This window comes from Poecilia reticulata, linkage group LG16 (genome assembly GCF_000633615.1).
Source record: "Poecilia reticulata strain Guanapo linkage group LG16, Guppy_female_1.0+MT, whole genome shotgun sequence".
Lineage (NCBI taxonomy): Eukaryota > Metazoa > Chordata > Actinopteri > Cyprinodontiformes > Poeciliidae > Poecilia > Poecilia reticulata.
The window spans coordinates 11103828-11128971 of record NC_024346.1 but is presented as its reverse complement, the minus strand read 5'-3'; the positions used below and the strand labels follow the sequence as shown (position 1 = coordinate 11128971).

At 40.5% G+C, this 25144-nt stretch overlaps 1 protein-coding gene across 2 annotated transcripts; it reads left to right on the top strand.

The window, feature by feature from the left end:
• The first annotated feature begins 1009 nt into the window (after positions 1-1009).
• lmtk3 (lemur tyrosine kinase 3) lies at positions 1010-25039 on the top strand. Of its 2 annotated transcripts, none has more exons than XM_008431578.2 (16): positions 1010-1490; positions 4527-4660; positions 6052-6199; positions 8217-8290; positions 8489-8607; positions 9837-9924; positions 10844-10992; positions 11085-11169; positions 11932-12053; positions 12645-12794; positions 12961-18757; positions 18832-18989; positions 20288-20421; positions 20897-21231; positions 21310-21394; positions 23586-25039. In XM_008431578.2, the coding sequence occupies exons 1-16, from the start codon at positions 1400-1402 to the stop codon at positions 23714-23716; spliced, it is 7800 nt and encodes a 2599-aa protein (XP_008429800.1). In that variant the 5' UTR covers positions 1010-1399; the 3' UTR covers positions 23717-25039. The 2 variants fall into 2 exon arrangements, with proteins under 2 accessions (XP_008429800.1, XP_008429799.1); XM_008431577.2 differs by having other exon boundaries at positions 4527-4675.
• The last annotated feature ends 105 nt before the right edge of the window (positions 25040-25144 follow it).

The following is a 25144-nucleotide window of genomic DNA, read 5'->3' as shown; positions in this document are numbered from 1 at the left end:
ACATTTCCCTTACTGTTCACAGTTATTTAATTTTTAAGGCAAATTGCTTTCTATTTTGTTGGTCTAAAAAATGTTTTTGTTGCAGGTAATAATCTAAAAACAACAGTTTTCTTCTAAAACTGCTGTATTTGCAGAGTATATTGAATAGTGTCTGTGTTTCTGTTAGTACACAGCTGAATGTTTGTGGGGAAAAAATGATTGCAAAATAAAAATTAAAGCCAAAAAAAGGAAAAAGAGAAAAAATTGTTTGTGTTGCGCTTTACATTTTATGTTTAGGAAGATTTAAACTTGGATGGAAAATCTAATCCTAAAAAAATTACAAAAATCTTGAACTCTAGTCGGTGGGGCCACACAAAATTACTCAAAAGTGTGGATAAAAAATATATAGTTCCACTATAAGATTTTCTTTTATTAGTTTTTTAAGAAAACATTTTTCCGATAATCTGTCAGAGGAACTAGTACTTATTTTTATTTATAATAGAGAATTAATGACTTAAAACAAGCCGTATATATCTTGCTGAAAAGTTACTTTGAAGTCAATTTTGTCTTATTTCAAGTTAACTTGGATATTTGCACTAAAAACTAGAAAATAAATACTTGGTAAGATTTTTGTTGCATCACCTAGTTGAACCCTCTTCCATCCATGCATCTTCTTTACTTATTTGTAAGTAAAGAAGATGCAAAAAAATTAAAAGTTTAAGAAGGAAGGAAGGCATTTTTGGAAATAATCTACAAAGAACCGGGAACTCTGTGAGAAACTTCACCATAAAAAGTGCAAAGAAATCCAATTATTTTCTTTACAACAACAACGTCATGATTTCATGTGTCTTCATTTAAATGCAGAACTGATCATGTTTGAAAATAATATATAAAAAAATAATATCAGCCTATTTACGAACAGCAGTTTTTATTATTTCTTCAAGTTGCCATAATGATGATGATGATGAAGCTGGACCATGACAATGCGCGACGTGCGCGTGTGACGTAGGCAGGCGGAGGAGAAAACAGAACCTCCAACACACTGAGAGATACATGAGGGGGGAGGATTTAAATATATATATAAATATAAAAAGAAAAACATTGTTTTCAGCAGACTGAGGCAGAGCGGCGGGGTGAGGATGCACAATGGAGCATCTCCGTGTTTAATTGCGGATTAGAGGAGGAAGAGGAGGAGGAGAGCAGAACAAGGAGAGGCGAGGAGACGCTCTTTATTATTAGGAGAGAGAGAGAGAGAGAGAGAGAGAGAGAGAGAGAGAGAGAGAGAGAGAGAGAAGGGGGGTGAGGAGACGGAGACGGTACAGACCGTGGCGGGGGGGAACGGGAGCGAGGAGGACACCGACACCGACGGTCGGCTCGGCGGCGTCGCTCGGATGCTGTTGTCGACCCGGACGCGGCGACGATGCGGCCACACTGCTGGGTGATGGTAGCGCTGGCGGGGATCATGTCGTACCTCAGCCCGGAGAGAGCCCTCGGAGCACCGCAGAGGGAAGGTGAGCGGAGAATGGATGGATGGATGGATGGATGGGAGGACGGATGAGGGGGTTGGTGGTGGTGAAAACCTGTCAGTGATGAAAGGCAGAGCGTTTGCGGGTTGCGGGGTGTAATCAGTCAGGTATGGAGGGGGGGGAAGGCCTCCTCTTATTGAATACTGTAATGTCAGCCGGTTTGTCTGAGTCATTTTGCGAGTTATTATCGCAGGAGCGGAGCTGATTGGGTGAGGGGTAGGGTACCATATTTACATGCACTGGTGAAAATATGTGCAGGGTGTTGCGATCCAGGGCCCTCAGATCGATTGCATGAAAAAAAAAAAAACCAAAGCTAAAATCTCCAGTCGGGTCAGTTTTTTCAGACTAAAACATCCTCCGGTTGAGGAGATTATGTTTAACCTATTAGCCATCGCTGGCGTCCTTATCGTCGCTCTCAGTGCGTCCTTACAGGGAGCTGGCCGGGTGTTGTGTTTGTGTAATGTGTGCAGTCATTGTATGGTGGTGTATTGTTTTGATAAGAGCTGCTGTTGGCACGGAGGCTGGTGGGAAAAGGCCCTGTGTTGGGTCCCTATTTATATGCGGTGTCTGTCTGGACATCTGTCTGGGGAAAGATGGAAAGAATAGCGCTGCTCAGGAACTGTGCGTCAAGGCCGGAGCCACAAGGGTCTTATTTTTATTTGTTATTTTTATTTTTTCCGAGGGACCTCACAGTCAGAAGCTTCTTGTTTTGGAGGCTTTCATGAGCTAGATCTTATTTTAAGTGACTGGAATCCAGTGCACTCACGTTTCTTTTAATAGCAACAGACCGAGCCATGCAGCAGCCCACACTCGGATGAAATGATGCTTTTCTATTTCCTGCAAATCCTGACACTTTCTCCGCTCGCCAGTGTGCAAAAAAATAACAATAAAAATGGCAGATAAAAGAGAGCGGTGGGAGTTTTCCTTGGCAGGACGCAATATTTAAGTGGCTAAATTATTTAAAAAATGATTTAAAATTGATACATGCAGTGTTTACACTGTCGTGACCTTGTGGAGGAATGTATTGTTGAATTTTAATGAGGAAGTCAGACATTGAAACCGGGACAATTTGAGGAAGGACAGATGTTATAATTTATGATTTATATGACCAATGGCATTGTGTTTATTATCTCTTTACTGTGTTGTTGTTGTATTTCTCTCTGCACATAGGTTATGTTCTTCCATAAAACTTATATTTGTGTCTTGAAAAAAGTATTTATGCCTGTTGAATTTTTCACATTTAACAACGACAAACTTCAAAGTACTTTACTGGGAATTTTGCATAATTATGAAGAGGAAGGAAAATGATGATTTTCAGGGTTTACAGTTTGAAAAAAAATCGATGTGCATTTAGTAAATGCACTCCCTCCTAAATTCTTTGTGGACATTTTTCTTCTTTTTGGGTATGTTCACCACCAGGATGGCACATCTAGGGGCTTAAATTCTTCACTCCACCTCAACTGAAATTAGATCTGAACTTTGACTAGGCCATTCTAACACAGGAATGTACTTTGATCTACATCAATCTGTTTTTAGGGTTGAACTTAACCCCCCAATTTCAAATCTTTCAAAACTTTAACAGGTTTTCTTCGCCTTGTATTTGGCTTCCCCCAGCATTATACTGCCACCATCAGGCATTCTAGGGACATTCTTTGTTAGTTTCCAGCTGACTAGTGCACCTTCTTCAGCATGTTTGTTGGGTTCCATAAATACCTAACAAGGACTTTCTACTTGCCAAATTTCAGGAGTGCACAATTAATAGTTTTGCTATCAACTGTTAATTGCTACATCCAAACATTTATCACATTGTTGCAGCTTCTACATGATAAACATTTGGGCAAATTCTTTGATCAATAATATACTTGTTAGGTTTGCAATTTGAGCATATTCTTTTCATATTTAGATGTAAATATCAACAGAGCGATGTGAAATTTTCAAACTTGTAATTGTATTTTGTTTTAATATTTTTTTTGGCTTAAAGTTTATTCCTGCTGTGTTTCTTGGTCTTTATTATGTTTTTTTTTTGTTCTCTATTGTTGTTAAATAAATATCTGAGACCTTCATGAAACTGTTTTATTTAAACTGAAATTAAATTACAAACAAGTGCACTACTATTGACTAATTAGTTAACCTTTTTTAGGGATATCAGAGTCTACTTTTCCCTTCCACTTCACAGTTATGCACTTTGTGTTGGCTTATCATTAAATCCCAATAAAATTTACTGAAATTTGTGGTTTAAGTGACAAAGCATGAAAAGGTTAATGAGATAATACCTCATAAGTCCAGTGTATTTACAGTAAATAAGATGCATATGTCATTTATTTCCCATTTTCAGTGTGTATTAGCCAGATTCTGGATGTCTAAACTTATTACTTGTTACTTATTCTTGTCATTTGCTTGGATTTTTGAACACAGAATTGAAATAAAATCAACTAAGAATACCTGAAAGGTATTTAACCTCGCTACCCTGCCCGTTTTCTTTTCTGCAGATGGTTCACTTCCCACAATCATCTACGTTGAGGTACAAATATCACATGTCCCAATTCCTCCCTCTTTAACCTGAGTAGTAAACCTTCCTGGTTGAATACTTAGCTTCCAGTTTCCAACCCTTTCTCCTTTATTTTATTTTACCTAAATGACAAATCCAGCCACCCTCCCCTTGCTTCTTAACTGTGTTTCCTGAGTGGAATGCCATTTCTGATATCTTCCCCCCCCCAATTCCAGTCTCTGTTTCCCTTTTTTTAACCGGTTCAGATAATAATTTTTACCGTAAGCTTAATTTATTTTCTTGCTTCTCCCTCCCGATACCAACTCTCCATTGGGGTTTTCCGCTATATCCTAAAACCCGCAGCTAAGATTATGCTCCAATGGCTAAACACAACACTTGTGTGACATGATTTTACACTTTTGTGGTTCAGTGAAATTTCTGTTTCTCTCCCTGGCTGCCCTTGCAGATGCACTAATATTTCCTGTGTTAAAGCTTTCCTCCCTTTCTATTTTTCCATTTCTGTTTCTGTCCAGTTTCTCAGACCAGGGCCGAGTCTCTCTCTCCTCCACCTTACGTCATCATCCTCATCTCCTGCTCGGGGCTCGTCTCTTTCGTTCTGCTCCTCCTCACCTGTCTGTGCTGCAAGAGAGGAGGCGTGGGGTTCAATGTAAGTCTTCAACATGTAAGAGATTCATCCACCTCTCTGCCTTTCTGTGCATGCATCTGACCTTTAATGCATATTGCATTATCTTGTTTTTGGCATGCAAAGCTAGAACTGTCAGTGTTTATGTCTTAAACATGTTGACATTTTTTGAAAGCAGAAACGTTGTAGTTGCAAAAATATGTGTGCCCTTTTAATTTGATTACATTTTGTCACATTATAATCACAAACATGAATGTAGTTTGGCGATTTTATGAGACAGATCATTACTATGTAACGTGTTTGATTCATGGATGCGGGTAAATATTACATCAGAAGTGGAGATTTCAAACGTCGAAGTTGAAAAAAAAATAAACAGGAAGCTCATGTAGAGTTTTAAAGTTTCTACTTTAAGTTTCAAACATAGATGTAGCTATAAAATGTTTATTTTCTCTTCTGTTGGTTTGTGTTTTTATTGTAGCCACTGTTGGACATAGTAAATAATTTTAAATGGATCCAAGTTCTGGCTCAGAGATAAACAAACTGCAGGCTGCTGTTCTTGTTCCTGCTTCTCTGCAGTCTCAGTTTTATATCTTTAACTGATCAGTTTGCTCAGATGCCACAAGAATAGTAAAATAACTATTTGCATCTCTGCCAAATAGGAAACCAGCTCCAGCTATTTGCTGTTCCAGGATTTGTAGTAAAATTACTGGTAATAAAACTTAAGTAGGAAATTGATTTGTACTCAAATGTCTCTAATATTAGAAAAAAACATGATCCAGAAAACTGAGTCTGGGAAAGTTTGGTATATTGAAATTAAAATATCATGGGACTCTATTTTTAATTGTTTGTGTTTATTAGCTCTACTTGACTCTCCCTTTTTTTTATTGGTAAATTTGCTTAATTTTTATGTGAACATTTCATTGTAGCTCTGAGTGTTTATTTATCACCGTTCTGCTGGGAAGTGAACCTCCATCCCAGCATTTTGCATTTAGACCAGAAAGTTTAACTTTGGTTGCATTTGACCAAAAGCACCTTTTATCATATAGCACTCTATTAAAATACATTGAAATTTGTGTAACATGACAAAATGTGGCAAAATTCAAGGAGTAAATACTTTTGCAAGACACTGTTGTGTAAAAATCTGGTTGTATTGTTATGGAAAACGTTCTTATAAGATAGGACATTATTAGTTTATTAATGTGATGGTCATGTTTTGTTTGTTTTTAGTGTAAATGCTTATGAGCTTTCATTAAATCAACCTCTCTGGGTTACACAAACTGTTTTGGATTTGAGCTTTAATCTGACCTGTTCAGGAGTTTTTAATCAGACTGAGTGATTTTCACCTAACAGTGCTTGACAGTTAATTTTGGTTTGTCAGCATGTTGTCATTTTTTGCGTTGTTGCGGCTCAACCAGGAGTTTGACAACGCAGATGGAGAGGAGTGCTCCGGCGGCTCCAGTCCCATCCAGGAGGACAGCCTGTCGTCCTGCCCCTCCCTCCCTGAGGTTTACACCCTGCCGGTCAGAGACCGCCCCAACTGCGCCGCCCTGCAGGACGGAGCAGGTAACGCAGCCTTCGGACTCGCTTACTTTCACTTCACTCCTAGAAAACAAAGATGGAGGACGGCCATGCTTAGAGCTGTACAGTAATAACAGTGTAAATCATGATAGACACGTGATCAATATCAATAGCTGGAATATTCAATATTCAATTTATAGAGTAGTCATTGAACTCTGAACCAGAACCGCACAGCATTCTGGGAGATGTAGGCAGAGGAAAGACGTTAGTAGATCAACCTCTCGTGAGTTAAGTTGGTGGTATCAACTGACTCCCTCACTCTTTGGTTACCTAGCAACAACTTGTTCAGTAACTGACACAGCAGCAGTTTAAGGTTTTGCCACTGTGCATCATAACTGCTTAAAAAATAACACAGTGGATAAAACAGGAACAGTCACGCCCCTAGTTTGTCTGTATTTCAGATGTTTAAAACAAAAAGACTAAACAATTCTTATTGATATCGACTGATATGAAACGCTTAAACTGAAATAAGTCTCTCAGCTCGTCCAGCGCTCCCTCACGGTCGGCTGCTTCCTGAGTCACTGAGGTGGATAATTCAAAGGTCTCAAAGTGAGTTTTCACCCCATAGGTCACCCAGTTCACCTCTAAGTGAAGTGGAAATCTGGGAAATTTCTGCATCAGTGGTCAGCTTGAGCTGGACAAGTTGGACATTTGGGCAGAATGCATTTCTTTAAAGGGCATTGTGTTTGTCTATTAAAAGATATTTTGACCTGGATAAGGAGAAACATATCTCCAGTTGTAGAACTGTTGCTGCCTGTCAGCAGGACGTCCAGATGTTGTCTGGTTTATGTGAGGATAATTAAACAAACAGAGAGATGTTTGTTTGTCTCTGTGTTGCCCTGATGGACTGGTGACCCGTCCAGGGGAGTCCTGGACAGCTGCTTGTGTGGTATTATTGATTTTGCAGATAGCTGTGGGCATTCATCATATTGTTTACTATTTATTGTGATAAATTTCTTGTCATGTTAAGATTTTGATTTATTATTGTCACAATATATAATGTTTGTTCAATAAAAGTGCATCAATTAATATGTATAAATTTGAAAATGTGATTAATGCAGTTACTGTGTGTATTTTACGGATAAAATTACAGGTTTTTAGGTGACTGGTGTCTTAAAGAGGCGTATTACAAATGGTGATTTTCTAGAGCAGTATTTGTATTTGTGTTTGTTGCTGTGCCATGCTTTCACATCCGTAGTTACCTAAAAACGAAGTAATAAATACTTATTACATATATAGTAATCACTAATACTGAGCAGCATGCAGCGACAGTGGAGAGGAAAAACGTCCCTTTAACAGGAATAATGCAATAATATTCTTACTTTCATTGATTAAGATTTACTCCTATTATCTGTTTTACTTATGCATATTTTATGTTTTAAATGTCTATACCAGGGGTCTGCAAAATGGTTCATTGGACTTTACACAGTGGCTTTTAATAACATGAGTAAAAATAATAAATCAGCCAAAATATTTAAATATAGATACAACAACTAATGCAGGCTTTAGCAGTTTTTTTCATGGAAAAATTGCATTGAATTTCCACAACAGAATGTCTCTAAAAGTACCAATTACCAAGTATTTTTCTTTTCTTTAGGTTGAAAACTGTGTCTTTTAAATATTTCACATAGCAATCAATATCCTGCAGAAGAAAATGTGTTTATCCTATTTTTGAAAAACTTTGCTTTTCTTTTCTTTTAATTTTAAAACCCAAAAATGTAAATAAAGCTGTTATATATAAGAACCACAACACATTTCCTGCAATAAATGTTGATTAAAATTATAAGTTGTCTTTTTTTTTAAAAGGTTATGTAACATTTTTTACTTGTTTTACCGAGTACAAATGGCTGCAGACTCAGTGTTTAATATTTCAATATTTTATTATTTACAGTTCCTACATTGTTGCAGAAAATTACATTCTTTTATCTTCATCGGTTTTCAGAAATTGTTTTTGTTTGTAGCAAAAGAACAATAAAATCTTTTGTGTTTCTCTTTTTCACAGATCCCAAATCTCAGTGTTTCAAAAGGCATGCTTTGAATTACCTTCAGGAAATAGGAAACGGTTGGTTTGGGAAGGTAAGATGACCTCCTCCGCCTCACATTTCAAAGTTACTATTCACGGGTTTTGATCCTTCCCGGCGTTCTCTCTCCTCTCTGATGTTTAATCCCGTCCACTGATTAGATCACAAATCATGAGCCAGGCGCCTGCGTTTATCGCCGCTCTTCTTCTGCTCCTGGTTCTCTTCCTCATCCTGGTCCTTCTGTCGTTTGCAGGTGATTCTGGCTGAAGTGCTGTGCGACTGCGGCTCGTCTCAGGCTGTGGTGAAAGAGCTGCGTGTGAGCGCCAGCCCCCTGGAGCAGAGGAAGTTCCTGGCTGAATCGGAGCCGTACAGGTGGGAGCAGCTGCACAAGATGACAACACTGTCCGAATGCTGCAAAGTCAGATTTAAAAAGCATTGCAGAAGCAAAATTTCACTGAAAATAATGATAAAAAATACCTTTAGTTTAATTTGCCTTGATGCTCCTGTGACTACAGTTGCACTTATTATTCAGAGTTTTAAAGTTCACTGGATTGTTGGTTACAATTAATGACAAACTGAAGTGAAGGGTAATATAAATAGTAACCAAAGAACCCAGAACAACCTCCAGAGAAACTAAAGATGAGCTCCAAGGTCAAGGTTCGTCAGCGTTAGATCGCTCCTTCAGTTGTTGTTTGAGTCAAAGTGGACTTCATGGGAGACAACAAAGGAGGAAAGCAAAGCATAAATGAATGAGACTGAATTTGCCACAGTGCATATTGACAAGCCACATGGAGAGTGTCCTATAGACAGATGAGACAAAACCAAAGCTTTATGACAAGACACATATGTCCACAAAAACAGAGCAAACCAGTAAAAGGACGCCGTCCCCACTGTGAGACATGGAGGAGACTCAATGCATTCAAACCAGCTTAGTCTGCTTTAATAAAAACTCTAATTTGTTTGTTTGTTACATGAGGTGTGAATGCGCTATCGAACTCTGATGTGGAACAAAAAATATTCATGATAAAGAATTATTGGTTTTTCTCTACTCTTTAATATATTCTTTTATTTATACAGTGCCAGTTCACAACAAATGTCACCTCAAGGTACTTTACAAAAAAACTAATTTCTATTCATGTGCTGTTAGGAAGCATCAGATCTCTGATGTATGACGGAGCTTCGTTATTCAGGGGTTTACGTGTGAGAAGGAGAATCTTAACTTATATCCAGGAGCCAATGAAAGGAAACTAAAATGGAAGAAATATGACACATATTTTTAACTTTCATCGCAACTCTCACCTCTCACTGCTGTAAATCTAAATTTGCTTCGACTTTTCTTTACAATAACAGCCACCATCGCCATTAATCACTAAAACCAGCCAGAAAGTTAAATAACCTTCAGAGTTTTATTTTTACTGCAGCTGCATGATAATAAAAACTTGTTCTTGACGGTAAGAGCTGAGTAACTACAGGGTGATAGATCTGGGTAACATTTTGGCTTTAACCCAGACATTTGGGATTGAAAAGCTTTGTCTTTGTTGCCTCTGTTGTTGTCTCTTAAAGAGATTTTTCTTTTGCTTTGTCTGTCGCTCTTCTTGCAGGAGCCTGAAGCATCCCAACATCCTCCAGTGTCTGGGGCAGTGCAGCGAGAACATCCCCTTCCTCTTGGTTATGGAGTTTTGTCAGCTGGTAAGTTCAAATGTCGTGGAAATGGGAAAACACTACAGTAGATGTCATGGAAAGTACATATCCTTATTAGTCACAAATAGAAACTTACAGATTCTATTTGTAATGCATTTTGGTCCGACTTTGGATGTCTGACTGAGGTTGTTGGACAATAAGCCAGCTTCAAATATTTCCACACTTTTATCCCAATAAAATAAAATGAGTTGCATTGTGACAAAATGTAAAAAAAAAAAAAACAACGGATAGGAATACTTTACCTATACTTTTTATGCAAAATAAATAACTTAAATGAAATGCCAGAGAAATCTTTAAGTTTAAGGTCTACTAGATTTTATTTTTGGCAATTTACCGATCATTTACGTCACTATTTGCATTTCGTAACCATCTTTTAAAGTCGTTACACCACAGTTTTTCTGTCCGTGACAGAAAAACTGTGGTTGATCTATAGTTTCGGTCGGTTTGTTTTCCCGTTACTCAGCTGGCACAATCTGTGACTCATTAGCGAAACCTTAGGAGTGACTCTCAGGCCAAACAGAGACACAAGCAGATCAATCCGGATGACAACAGGGAGAAAATCCAAACAACGCCGAGTCCTCTTAGACGACTTCAGGAAAAAAAAGCTTTCCTGTTTTCTGCCTCTCACACATATTTTCCATCCTTATTTTATTCTCATTCTGTTCTTGTAGCACAAATGAATACTAAAAAGGTTGCCAGTTCATTACCACATTCCCCGGTTGTTGTTTTTTTTGACGCTCTGGGATGTCAGACGTCTAAAAATTGATGTTTTTACTGCAGGATTCACATACACAGTCAGCGTTGCTGCAGCTTTTTGCTTTGCGTTAAAACACATACGAACCTAGAAACAAACCAGAGCTGACTCATCCTCCTGCTAAATGTTCAGCGCTAATGTTGTGCAACTTAGGGAGACCTGAAGCGCTACCTGCGGGCCCAGAGGAAGTCAGATGGGATGACTCCCGACTTGCCAACCAGGGACCTGCTGACTCTTCAGAGGATGGCCTTTGAGATCACCTCGGGTCTGCTGCACCTCCACGAAAACAACTACATTCACAGGTCAGTTAGGAGTTTCCTTCCACTTCATTTCATTAAAGCAACAGAGAAAAAAGGGACTTCTGATCAGTTTTTTGTGTGTGTTTTCTCTGTAGCGACTTGGCTTTAAGAAACTGCCTTCTGACCTCTGACCTCACTGTCAGAATAGGCGACTACGGCCTCTCACACAACCATTACAAGGTTTGTTAATCTATGCTTGTCTGTTTTTCAGAAGTAGACAAATTAAACTAAGATGAAACGATTAATATGATTAATCTGATTAATCATAATGAATGGATTAATAAAATAACACCAACTAATTTAATAACCAGTTAATTAATTAATTGTTAACTGGGCATACAGACTCAAAAAAGGCCATTTACTAAAAGGATAACATATTCAGAGCAGTAATTAGGTCACAAATATATTTTGCATTTAATATAAAAACAAATCCCTTTTGGGTTTTTTTTTTGTCAGTAATTGTGTTCTACCCACGTCTCCTCAAATTATATAGTTTTTGCTTCACCCGGCTAAGATTCTGTGAAAATCATTCCTATTAACCACCTTTTGCTCTCCAATTATTAATCTGTTAATCCAAAAAACAGTTAACAGATTATCCCTGCACTTTATTGATGTCGAGTCAAACAGAAAGAGCTGAACTTTTCACATGTTTATCTGATAATTTCAGATGTTTCCTTTGCTACAAATGATCACTAAATGAACGCACATTTTAGGAAATAACATTTTTATTTTATTATTTAAAAAGATAATTAAATTATTTGTTTATTTGTATTTATAAATATTTCTAATGTTGTGTAAAATAAGCTTAATTGGCTAAATGAAAACTGCAGAATGTGCCAACTTTTTCAAACAGTTAATCAGAATAATTAATGAAATGATAATTGGTTTCAGCCCTAAATTAAACCGTGTAAATAACACATGTTGGTGCATTTGTTTCTGAAGGAGGACTACTACCTGACTCCAGACAAGCTGTGGATCCCTCTGCGCTGGATCGCTCCTGAGCTGCTGGAGGAGTACAGAGGATCCCTGATTGTTACGGATCAAACCAAAACCAGCAACGTGTGGTAAGCAAGTTTTTCTTTTTATTATTGCTGAAAAAACCTGAGCTGACGACCCCAACATGTTGGAGACAATCATCTTATAACAATTCACTGCAGCTCCTTCATATTAATTGGCAACACGGCTGAAGATGTGCAAGAAGCCGTAAAATAATTTAGTTTACTGAGCAGCAGCATATTCTGAAACAGAAATATTACTGCTGTTAGTTCTCTACTAATGACCCTTAGGGGTCCTTTGCTTTCCTGCTCATGGTTGCAAATTTAACCACAGCTCCTAACTGCATCAGCTTTAAATTTTAGAATTGCTGCTTTCAGTATAGATATGTTCAAATTTGGACATTTAGCCATTTTCTAGAGAATGATTTGAGTTTCCAGACTTTATTTTTGTAGTGTTATACAAAAAACAACTTTGCATTTGTTTATTTTGCATTGCAACCTGAGATTTTCTCCAGTTTTTGAGTTGCGAATAGATTCAGATTGATTTGTGTCCCAAATGGGCAATTAATGTTACAGCAAGTATAGAAACTAAAATTATCAAAGTTTAAAATAATCACTCTCTTCTCTGACTATTTTCTAATACTTTTTATATTTTTGCAGGTCTTTAGGGGTGGTGATCTGGGAGCTGTTCGAGTTTGGTGCTCAGCCCCACAGACACCTGAGCGATGAAGAGGTGCTGACCTTCGTCATCAGGGAGCGACAGATCACTCTGGCCCAGCCTAGACTTAAACTCTCACATGCAGATTACTGGTTAGTACTTAATTGCTGCTTGAATCTATAAATGTCACAAATCATTCCAATGCAATCATGTCATACGGACAGATTTCATTCACACATTCAGAGTTGTGATATAATGCAGCCAAATTCAGTTTTACAAACCAAACTTATGTGTCTTTATTGTTTTTCTTTTCCTAAGGTATGAGATCATGCAGTCCTGCTGGCTCCCTCCGTCCCAGCGGCCTTCCGTAGCCGAAATTTTCCTCCTCCTCTCGTCTCTCCTGGCTGCAGAGCAAGGCTTGTCAAAGAGGAGCATGGGGGAAGAGGAAGAAGAGGATGAGGAATTTGAGGAGGGCAGAAGAAGGAGAGGAGAGAGCGACGAGTCATTTGAAAGACGCTGGGATCTACTTCGTCCACCCGCCTTTCAGAGTGCAGCGAACGAGCGTCACAGAGACAGAGAGTACGGCAGGGACGGCAGAGACAACTCCTACCCTTTGCTGGACCCTGTGGGGAACTGCATCACCCCATCTTCCTCTGAATTGGACGACATCCTCACAGTTACAGAAACCAGCAAAGGCTTGAACTTTGAGTATTTCTGGGAAAAGGCTCACGCCAGACGAGGCTACAAACCTCTCCCTCCACCTCAGCCGATCCCAACTGTGAACAATAACCACAGACAGTCTTTAGACACACCCACTGTGGTGCCGGTGATAAGTGCCCGCAGCCCCTCGCTCGCCAGTGAGTATTACATCCGCCTAGAGGAGCATACTCCCCAGGACAAGTCTCCAACTTTTAAAGGCAAATCTCAGTCCTCCTTACGATCTGATTCGGTTTGTCCCGGAGATGTGGAGCTCGTGGAAATCCGTAGTGGAATGCTGGGAAAAGAGCGAGTCCCCTATCGCACTGTAGACAACAGCGGGAAGACACTGCAAACTATCCGATCAAGCGAGGTGAAAATCCAGGTGCCCAACACAGGAGTGGCCGAGTTCAGAGACACTTCAAGCAGAGTGACAGACTTCTCAGTGGTGGATCTGGGTGATGATGATGATGTGGAGAAGAAAAAGAGCAGGGAAACAGATAAAAAATCTCCCACAGTGCTCCAGGCTCCAGTCCTCCCTCCAAAACCCCGCTCCATGTCCATGTCCTCGTCCAATCACCTTCACTCCCGCCCTCTCCCCGCGCCTCCGCTTGGATACAGAGGACTGCCTCACTACACCATCGGCGGAAAGATTGAGACGGACCCCCTCCACATGAGCTCCTGTCCGTCCTCCACCTTTGATCACCTCGGCCTCCATCGGTCCCGACAGACTCTTCCCCCGTCCCCGTCTCTGTCCCCCTCCATCCCACCATCCAGCCATCCCATTTACCCTCAGATGTGTCCTCCACCTCTACCCCCACACTCCAAACCTCAACGCAGCATCCCAAGCTACAACACAGCTGACAGATACTCAAGATACGCAAAGACACAGATGCAGAGATCCAACAGAGACCCGCTATCCTGTGACATGTCCGACAGGGAGGCGGACAGGAGGTATGCACCATCAAGCCACACCACCAAGGAGGAATCTCATCCCCGTATGAAAGACTTTGACTCCCCCATTCGTAGGGAAAATCCTCTGCGGCCCATTTATCGAAACCCACCCCGCCCTCAGCATGCAGATTCCCAGATTGAGAGGCAGTCCTCGTCTAGTCCTACCTACTCAGATGAGGATGACTCTCCTTTTGCCTCCCCTGAGAGGCACAGCAGTCGGACCACAGTGGCTCACTCCAGCTTGTCAGAAGATGCAGACCCAGCCACCTCTGAGCTCTTCTCCAGGGGAATGAAGAGAACCCAGTCACGGCTGGACACTATTCTGCCTAACATTTGGAGGGAAGACGCTGAACTTCAGGCAGAACGAGTTGCAGCAGCCAAAAAGTCTCCAATGCACCTGTTTCTAACCGAGATATCGAGCGTGACAGAGACGAGTGAGCCCAAGTCCAAGACCTTGTGGGATGGGGAGAAGGAGGAAAAGAGTGATGGAGGGCAATGGGGGAACTTTCTGCTGCACAACAAGGGAATGCGCCGTTCCCAATCACTGATCACTGAGATAGGCTCGGCAGGACAGTCATCGGGACAGGAGAAGCAATTCCAAAGGACAGGAGGGGAGGAGGACAAGACATCATTCCAAGGTGATCTTTTCCTCACAGAGGTTGACACAGACAGAATGGACACGGACAAGGATGAGAAAAGCGATCCAGTTAAATACCTGTATCCTGCAGGATGCAGGTTGCACCCCTATGTCTGCTCTCCCAACCTTTCATCTAACAAAGACACTGAAGACGGCAGCACAAAAGGTATTCGGAGATCCCGATCTCTCCTGTCCGAGAGGGAGAAACAAGAATCTGAAATACGTTTTGCTAAGACTGAGCCACAAAAAACAGAAATGACCAGAGAGGAGTTCCTGAAAGAGATCCAATCAGCAGAAACTTTTTTGACTGAAATCATATCCAGGCAAAGCGCTACCACAAATAAAGACGAATCAGATCCATCCATCTCTCCTACTCCGTTGTCACCTGAATACGAATCCATATGCATCAACCCAAACTCTGCTCAGACCATCACATTCCAGTCAGAAACCTCCATACGGGCATCCAACAAGGGGAAAGAAGAGATACACACTGAGGCCATCTATGCACAAGTGACCAAACGTGCAAAGAAGAGCGAGATTAAGGTGTCCATCAGACCCGAGATCCCGATTCTCCACATAGGATCAAACAAACAACTGCTTAAACCGTGCAACCAAGGAAACAATGCTGATCACTGCCAGACTGGAGAGTTTGTGCTCTCAGAAATAATGCCCAAAAATGGTTTATTGCACAGTGAAACTGATGAATGTCAGAAGGAGGAGGAAGACTGTTCAGATGGACCTGCCTTACCTGCCAGAGGGGAACTAATAGACCCTCCAGAGTTATCTCCTTCTGAATCCACTGAGTCCGACACTGTGATACAACAGGAGAACAAGTCTCTTATTTTAAATCAAACAAAGACTACTGTTGTAGAGAATGGGGAAATGATGAAAGAGCACCTGCAGGTCTGCAGATCTCAGAAAGAAGATAAAACGGAGGGGAAATGTGCTGGGAAGGCAGCTGCTCTGGAGAGAAATGGAGAAAATTTCTTTCAGCACAAGTACAATGACCTGGAAAAGTCTGTCATTCAAAATGACACTAACTGTGAAGTCACTCCAAACACTCCAGATTATGACCTGTCCTCTGGCAACATCACTCCCACTGACTCTGTCCTGTCACCCATGACCTCCAGCTCCGTGGACGGCCTCACACCCAGCGATTCCTGGACCGGAGCAGGAAGCGGCAGTGGGTGGCGGGTCCTGGGAAGCGAAACCCCACACAGAGACTCTGCCTATTTCTCTGACAACGACTTAGAGGGTGATGTGCTGAACAGGAGGAGCAGCGATGGACCAGGGTCCAGACAAAGTGGAGGCCGAGGGGGCGAGCGGGGAGCACTCACAGGGATAGAGGAGAAAACTGAAGAGGAGGGGGAAGCAGGAGAAAAAAGCCCCTTACGAAGTATTTCACATGCATCCCGTACCAAAACAGAAAGTGGAAAAGAAAAGACTGTTGAGAATTGTGAAAATGACTCTTACTACTTACATTGTGAAAAAGATATACTAAACAAAGGGCTAGAGGCTGGGCACAGAGATGATTCAGGTATTTTTCACAATCACAACGAGAGCAAAAAATCCACATTGCTGCATGATGATCCTCAAGTCAAGGACTGTGTGGACTTAATCGATAAGCTGTTTTCAAAGTTAGATGAAGAACCTCTGAAGAACCTTTCACATAGTGGTGGGTATGTGATAGACAGCCACTACACAGATGGCATAATTTCCAAGATAACGGATTATAAATACACAGAGTCTGAAAAGAGCAACTTGAATCTGCACTCTAAGAGTCCCAGTGGGACAAAGAGCTTGATCAACTCCGTCAACTCCGTGTCTGGCGTTGTTGAACCAGATAGGACTGAGAGGGATCTCACTGCTCAAAGGTCTTTGAAATCTGGGAATGCAACAGATGAATCTGAGTCCAGATTATCCAAAATGAGTGAATTTCAAAACAATGATAACTTGCACAGAGAGGATAAAGTTAGTCTGACTAGTCTGTGTATCGAGCAAAGTGTTGAAGAAATGGTTTGTCTGGACCACAATGAGCTGGGAGACATTCACTGCTCAGACCACAGAGCAGATGTGGAGGTCAGAATGGAGTTGGACACACATCAAGCCTCTGCAGAGTCTTGCGAGGGTCCAGACGTGATGGCTGAGGACTGGTGGAGTGCCGTGGAAGAGGATGAAGAAGCACCACCCTCTGGAGTTGTTACTGGGGAACTTGACTGTCACCGTTTGACGGAATCAGGGGAGCAAAATAATCAGTGGGCTTCTCCGGAGAAAAAGCAACAAGAAGTAGAGCTACGATCAGATTTTTTAGCAGGGTTTAGCAATAGGAACTGGGGGGTTCAGGAGAAGTATTGGGAATCTAAAGAAAATGATGAACGTGCAGTAAGGGAGCCTCACCCTTCTTCAACAGAGTCCAAAAATGAAACTGGGACCAATGAAACACAAGAACCGAGCTGCAAGATCTCAGCATGTGAAAAAGTAAGAGACTCTGAAAGACCAGTTACCCAGCAGTCTGCAGCAAATATCCAACAAGAGGAAAATATTGAGAATCTGGAGGAAATTGATTATTTTAAGAGTGACACAATGAATAAAATCTGTGATATGGAAGTAGAGAATGTGGAAACTCCAGAAGAAGAGAGGTTTGTAGAGAGGCAGATTCAGGACAGAGGGTGTTTGACAGACATGGAGGAGAATCAAAACTTCAACAGATTGACACAGAATCAACTCTACAGAGAGGGACAAGCATCAACAGAACATGTTGATTCTGAGAACCGCTTCAGCCATTCTTTCCAGAATGACATCTCAAGCATATCCATCAGCGTCACTGAACCTCCTCAAGGTAACTCCGCCGACCTAGAAAACGATGAATCAAGCTCCAGGCAAGAAACCGAGTACAGCCCATGGTTTGCTACACAGTCTTTAGAGGAAAGTCTCCAAAAAGATAATGAGGATTACAGAGACGCTGCCCTTCAGTCCGGAGCGGAGGAGCTTAATCAGTCATATCAAGAGGTAGACAATTTCAGCTCTGTTGATTTCCCTAGTCCTCCGCCAAGCATAGACCTCGATGTGCAAGATGATAAACTGGAGAGTTTAGATGACTCTTTTCCTAGTCCGCCACCGTCTGTTATAGAGGCAGAGGAATTTATTACTGCCATAAATCTGGAAGACTTTGGTGCTGGTCCAGAGACAGAGTCGTATATTTTCCCAGCGAACAGCACAGCTGTCTCGGAGCCATCTCTGCAAGAGCTACCACCAGCTACAACTCAGAATAAAGGCATCTCCGCCAACCTGAACTCCCCGTCTGTACACATAACGCTGACCGATGACAACAACTTTACTTCAGATATTGAAGATGTTTGTCATAGCTTTACCCAGAAAACCTCAAATGCAGGTCCTTCTACGCAGCAAAACGTCTTGAAAAACATCCCAGCGCTGCTGATATCCGAGTGGAAAGACCTGGACGAGGAGCCGCTGGAGGATTTTGAAAAACTCGAACAACTCTGTTGCATCTCTGGGGATGAGGAGGAGACACTGGGGGAACTTTTCTTGGGGAATCTGGAGCTTCTGGAGTCTTTGAAGAAAACAGCTGATCAGAAGGGCAGTGACACAGAAGAAGGTGATGACTTCTCAACTCCTGAGGCTGACAGAGAGGATTTAAAGGCAGAAGATGTCTGTGATAACTGCAGTAAGTTGGTTGAATCTGAGCAAACAATCCTGTCACAACCAGTGGATAAGATTGATGAGCAGAGGTCACCGGGTCAAACACCCGATGTCAAGGATCAGGGATCTTTATCCAAGATGACAACCAGAAATGGTCTCATGATGCAGGTGAGTGTGTGGTCTAACTTCTTGCATGGTTTCTGCTCACTCAGCTCCCTTACTGGGTTACTTTGACATTGCAGGTGTGTGAAGAGAGACTGCAGTTCTCCCTCAGCGAAAATGTGAAGACGAACATGCTTTGGGGGTCGGCTGTGAAGGAGACTGTGACACTTCGGCCGTGGGGGGAACAAGTCAAGGAAAGCTGCAGCGGGTCCGTGGAAGACCAGAGAGAGAATGAAAGGTATGAAGGCAGCCGGAAACACGTACAGAGGAACGGAGGATTGGAGGAAATTAGATTGTAGCGCTTGACTCCCTTTGACTAATTTCACTTTTTGTGTTGTCGTGTTTTTACATCATCACAAACTTCAGTTTATTTCATATGCTAGATCAAATCAAAGTCATGATTAATTAAATACACAAATTTACTTACATTGTTGCAACTTAACATTGTTGTATTTGCATCCAACCCCTTTAACTCTAATACTCCTAAATAAGATTTACTGCCTTTGGAAACCACCTAACAAGTTTCCACCTTTTTGTACTCAACATAAAGCTATTCTTTTAGGGCCTCTGAGGTTTGTAACTCTGGAGGAGGTGCTGAGAGTCACGGTACTTTTTGTGGTTAGCTGGAAAGATCCGATCTAAATTCAAATTAATTTCACAGATGCTCTCAGTCTGAACTTTGGCTAATTTACGACGAGAAATGGGTAAAAACTTCAGTTTCTGGATTTGCAATGATGAAAGAGACAAACCCCAAAGTATTTGCTCTTGTAATTATGCCTCAGAGGGGATCGATAAAAATGCATGTCACCCTTTTCAGATTTTTATTTACCAAAAAAAAAAAAAAAGAAAACCACGTACCAATTTCCTTCAAGTTTACAATCATGCTCTGGTTAGTGTTGCTCTGTCAAGTGAAATCACCTCTAAATACATTAAAGTTTGTGGGGGTTTTTTAGCAGTGCAACATGTGGTGAAGTTAAAGTGTTGTAATTATTCTTGCAACACTTTGTACACCAATGATAAGATGATTGCTTTTGTAGAATATTTCTGTGATTTTAAAATAGAAAGTTTTTCTTTGTCTGAGCTATTATATAAGGCTGAGAGCACTACAGATGCCGCTGATGTGAGCTCCATGATAATCCTGAAAATTATCTGCTCGTTTCAAGTGCTGCTCTTCCTTCCTTCTGCAGTCAGCATGTTGCCTTTTTTCCCGTTCTGTGTCTCTGTGGGAAGCAACGACCTCTCAGCAGCAATCCACAAGCTGTAAATTACAGCTTTTGATTAAGATTTGAATCATCCAATGAGGACCTGAGACTTGGTTCTTTAGCTGCACTGTAAAAAGGGAATACAAATAAGAAATTTGCTTTTAATAAGGACTTTCTTGCATGTTTGTTTAGTGCAATTTAATACAAATTAATGTATCAAAACTTTGATAAATAAAGCTAAAACTATCTGCTATGTGCTTGAAACAAAAATGTCTTGGTAAACAAATGGTGTCATACTATATTTAGGGTGTAATACATGTATTTTTCTTCACAGCCAAGAGGAGCAGGAGGCTTCCCTTAACCAAGAGCCTCAGACGGAGTCTGATAAAACTGAACCTGAGCCGCTCACTGTGATTGAACAACCTGAGATCACTACATCTCAACCTGCTGCAAACCAGGCAATGAAAGGTATCGTCATGCTGCAACACAAAAAGACACTTTTTCCTTTAGTCCTTTTCCTCTACTGACAGGGATTCAGTTTGATTTTATTTTTTCCCTCTTCTAAAATTTCCTCATCATTTAACCAGATTATGTCCTGGACATTGTGTCTCCTATTTGTTTCTGCAAAGTTAAAGTTAAATGTTACGTTAAGTATTACAAATTCATAAAAGCTGCTTCTACATTTTGGATGCAATAAGTTTAACACTTTGTGATACCCAGGAATTGTTAAAATCGCCATTTTGGAAAAAGGCAAACATTACAGACGGTATGATTTTGACAAAATATGTCAAAATCATATTGTCTGTTGAATTTGTTGTCCAACTAGCAAATTCACCCATTGTCCTAGAAAAAAATATTTAAAAAGGTCACTTTTTCCCGCAAAACTTGCATATCCATTTGACTCAGTTTATTATCTAAACTCTGTTCCTTTCTTGTTTTAAAGCCAAACTCGCTCGCCTGTCTCTCGCCCTCCCTCCTCTCGCTCTGAATCTCCCTCTCACCCCGAGCGGGAAAGGCGGATTCGGGGACGGTTCGATCGGAAATCGCATCGGAAGACGAAGGGGCCTGTCATCAGGAATCGACCCTGAAGACGACGAGGAGGATGAGCAGGAGGACGAGAGCTCCCGCAGGGTGATTGTTGTCACGGAGACGGATGTGGACAAACGGATCGGGCTGAGGAGTCTGTTAAAATCACCCAAGGAGCCTTTTGACAGAGAGCGGGACAGAGGGAGGAACGTGTCCTTCTTTGATGACGTTACAATCTATCTGTTTGATCAGGTACTTCCTGTTTACATCAACATCTGGAATGACGAGTTTGAATTAAAAATGATTTAAGTTTCTGTTCCTTTGCTACAGGAAACTCCAACCAATGAGTTGAGCAGCTCAGCTCCTACAAGTCCAGGTTCAGTCTCTGTGAAAAGCAGCAAGCTGGACTTTCATGGTGAGCAATCAGGCTTCTGATTGGCTGCTAAGACAGGAAACAGCAAAATAAAACATCAGAAAAGCTCCAGAACAAATCAATCAGGTTTATTTGTACAATAAGGCAGTTCAAAATCATTTACATCATAAAAACACAAAAATACAAAGTCATAGAAGATAAAACACAGTCAACAATTGAGAAAACCAGTAAACAATACATTAATCCCAGTTCCATCAATACACATCATGTCAGTGTTTCAATTATTATGAAACACTGACATGATGTCAGTTCCAGAACTTTCAATAGTTCTGGAACTATTGAAAGTTCCAGAACTTTCAATATCTGGAACTTATTGAAAGTTCCGGAACTTTCAATATCTATCAAGTTATTTTTGCAATTTACAGTCTATTAAAAGAGCACCACTCAGATTAATTTCCCTTCCTGCTACGGCGGGGGTGAAATTACCGTAAATTACCGTAATAACCACATATTGGCTGGAAAGCGTAATGTCTTTCAGAAACCGTTGGGATTTTTCAGGTAGCGCGAAGTAGAATTACAGTACTGAAAATTTGGCTGGATCGACGGCGCTACATTTAGGACCTCTGGGGTTGGACTCAGTGTTTCAGCTGTTTAGCAGCTTTCTGGAAGTTTGTCCCAGATTTGTGGTGCATAGAAACTGAATGCTGCTTCTCCGTGTTTGGTTCTGGTTCTGGGGAAATGGTCAATGTCACCCTGTAGGTCAGCCTGTACTGACAGTCCAACAGCTGACTCACACATCGGTGCAACGTGTCTCACTTTAATAAAGTTTCACCTTGAGGTGGTTACCATAGTAATAAAATCTGACATCTAACTCATCTCCTCGCACTTTAAACAGAACAGCTTCATTTCCCTCCATCTTTTATTCCAGTGTGCAGCCAGAATTAATCTCCCATAATCAACCGTCTCCCTCGACGCTGTGGCATGTGGAGCTGAGCCGGGACATTAATCCTGCGCTCAACAATGCATGTCCTAAGCCGTGTTTCCCCCTCCAACACATTTTCTGGTTTAAACTGCGCTCTCCATCTCGTAAACTCATTACCTCATTTCACAGCAAAATGAAAGTCAGAGCTCAGAGTTTCTTTTACCCTCAAAGATGCTCCAAAATTAGACACTCAGATCATCTCTCAGAGCTTTTTGGAGTGGAGATTTTAAAACTTGGAGAGAGAGAAGAGTCCATGTATCCTTTGAGTTATTTTTAAAGTGTATTTTTTAGTGTCAAGCCTCTTAACAGACAGGGATTCATATGATTTATTCTTGCACAAATACATTGTTGCATAACTGATGCCACTGAACATGCAGTTCAAGTCAGAAGTTTACACACATTGTCAATGTCATCATTTGCTTTTCTTCTTTCATGGAGAAGAGAGTAAATAATATTTAAAGCAACAGAAACTAGAGCAAAGGTTTAATTTTTTGTTAAACATACAGACTCAAACACACACTCGCTCTAAAGTGAAGTTCAAACCATTTCTTTTATCAATCATAATAGGCAAGAACGAACTCTAACATCTCTGCCTGGCTTTCTGTGCAGCCAGACAGAGATCAGAGGAGTGACAAAAGCAAATGAAGTGGATTAGCAGTGCTTGCCAACAAGCAATGACGTAATCCAGGACATGTTTCTGTGAAATATCGTCTCTGCTGCCCAAATGTTGAGCTGTTGGCATAAGACTGTCATACAACAACATTCTTCAGTCAGAGACTCTTTTAGATTTGATGCGAGACTGACTGCTACCAGAAGTTCTTCCTACCCGACTTGATGTGACTTCACCATCCACAACCTTTAAAGACACTTGGATGATATGAGTTATGAAAACCATAAAAAGACAAATAGTCATTAAAACTTTATGGATGTCAAAGTTAAAAAATACTGAACTTGTTGCAACAAACAAAACTAAAATGCTTCCTACCCAAAAACTTTGTGTGCTTGATGTTGTTTGTGACCAAGATGTCATGTGTGGAAATATCAATAACTGCTTTTTGAAGATTGGAAGGGAAGAAAGGATCATTAAACAGAAATTTGTGAGGTCAAATTTTGTAAATATTAAAAATTAAAGTTATAAAAGCATGTGGTGGAGATACGACTTACTAAGAAATTTAACCAGATATTAGTGGGGGTGTTTGTTTATGTCTAAGCCTTCATGTCTAACTGTCGTTTGGTTTTTCTCTCCATCAGGGCCAAACAAAAGCAAAGAATCGAAAAGAAAAGAGGATCTATCAATCAAACCGCGGTCGCCCGTCGGAAGCGGCCCAGTGACGTCATCGCGCTTCACCGTCAGCCCCGCCGACGACCCCCACCTGGTGTGAGGCGGAAAACGGGAACCTTTGAATCCGAACCCTCTCAGAGCGAGCAGTGAATTCACCCAACAACCAGCCATTTACCCAGAAGATATTTTTTTACTGATTTGGGAACTGAAAGAAACAAGACTCTGATTTTACCAGCTGGACACATTCCAGGTTTTGCCAGTGACTGGATTTTGTATGAAAGGGGGGTTTGCTGAGCTCCTGCCTGTCACTGTTTACAGAGTTTATCCGTAGCCTTTGGCTGCAAACGTCTTTGGAAAACTGCTTATGTTGGGAGAAAAAGGAAACAAAAATAATAATAATAAAAAAAATGGAACCTGGAGCTTTGAAAAATGTGAAACAAATCTGACAGCTATGCAGTGGGAATCTTGCTGTGTAACCAGCTTACTTTCTCTTTTTCTGCTTTATTCTGTTGTACAGTTCCCCGACTGAGAGGGGAGAGGGTTGCACTTTCTTTACTCGTTCATCTGTCCATGTAAATGCTTGGATTCCAGACCAGTCCTAATTTAAGAGGTTTTTCTTCCTGCAGCAGCTGATCCAGCAGTTTGAAACGGACTCCTGTATTTAAGAAATATTCCTCAGCATTTGTACAAATACCATAACGCGAGTGCATACAATATTGTTTTAGGGCTTTTACTTTTAGATGTAAACTTTGGACTGCACGAAAAATGAAACAAACTACTTTTATTTATTTATTTATTTATTTATTTATTTATTTATTTATTTATTTATTTATTTATTTATTTATTTATTCATGTATTTATTTGTCTAACTTAGTTTACCTTGATAAACTGTTAATTATTTTGAGACGGAATGCATCCAAGTTTTACCTTCTCTAAGAACTTCATAACAAATAAATAAAAAATATTTTCCCAAACGTCTTAATTGCTAAGAAGAAATAAAAAATAAGTATTTTGTATAATTTTACTTGTTAATATATGCCAATCTGTACTGTATGGATCTAAGTCCTGTATTGTTTTTAATTTTAATTTTACTTTTTCGTTAATTCTTTTTTTTGCCAAGTCAGAAAATTTTAGCAGTCTTGTCATTCCTTTTTTTTTTGTATAGTTTAATGACAGTTAAAGTAGCGTATAGCTCCACAAATCGAAGCTTCTCATAAGTAATTAGCTCCATTTGTTTGTGTATCTGTTAATTTATCCCATTTTCTACTAACGGCAGTCGATCACGCAGCAGAGGTCCTGCTAGTCTGTTTGTTCGATCTGTTTAAATGTTGGTTTAAACTTGTGTTGTTTAAAAAGGCTTTTCAGATGGGATGATGTATAAATAAGGGGGGAAATAAAGGTTGAAAAAAATGTGAATGTTTTATTTGAATTGTCTCATGACATGGTTTCTAACCCTTAAATTAACAGTTCCGTGTTACAGTAGGAATTACAATGGGGCATGTTGAAGTTGTGGGAAAATGACCTGTCC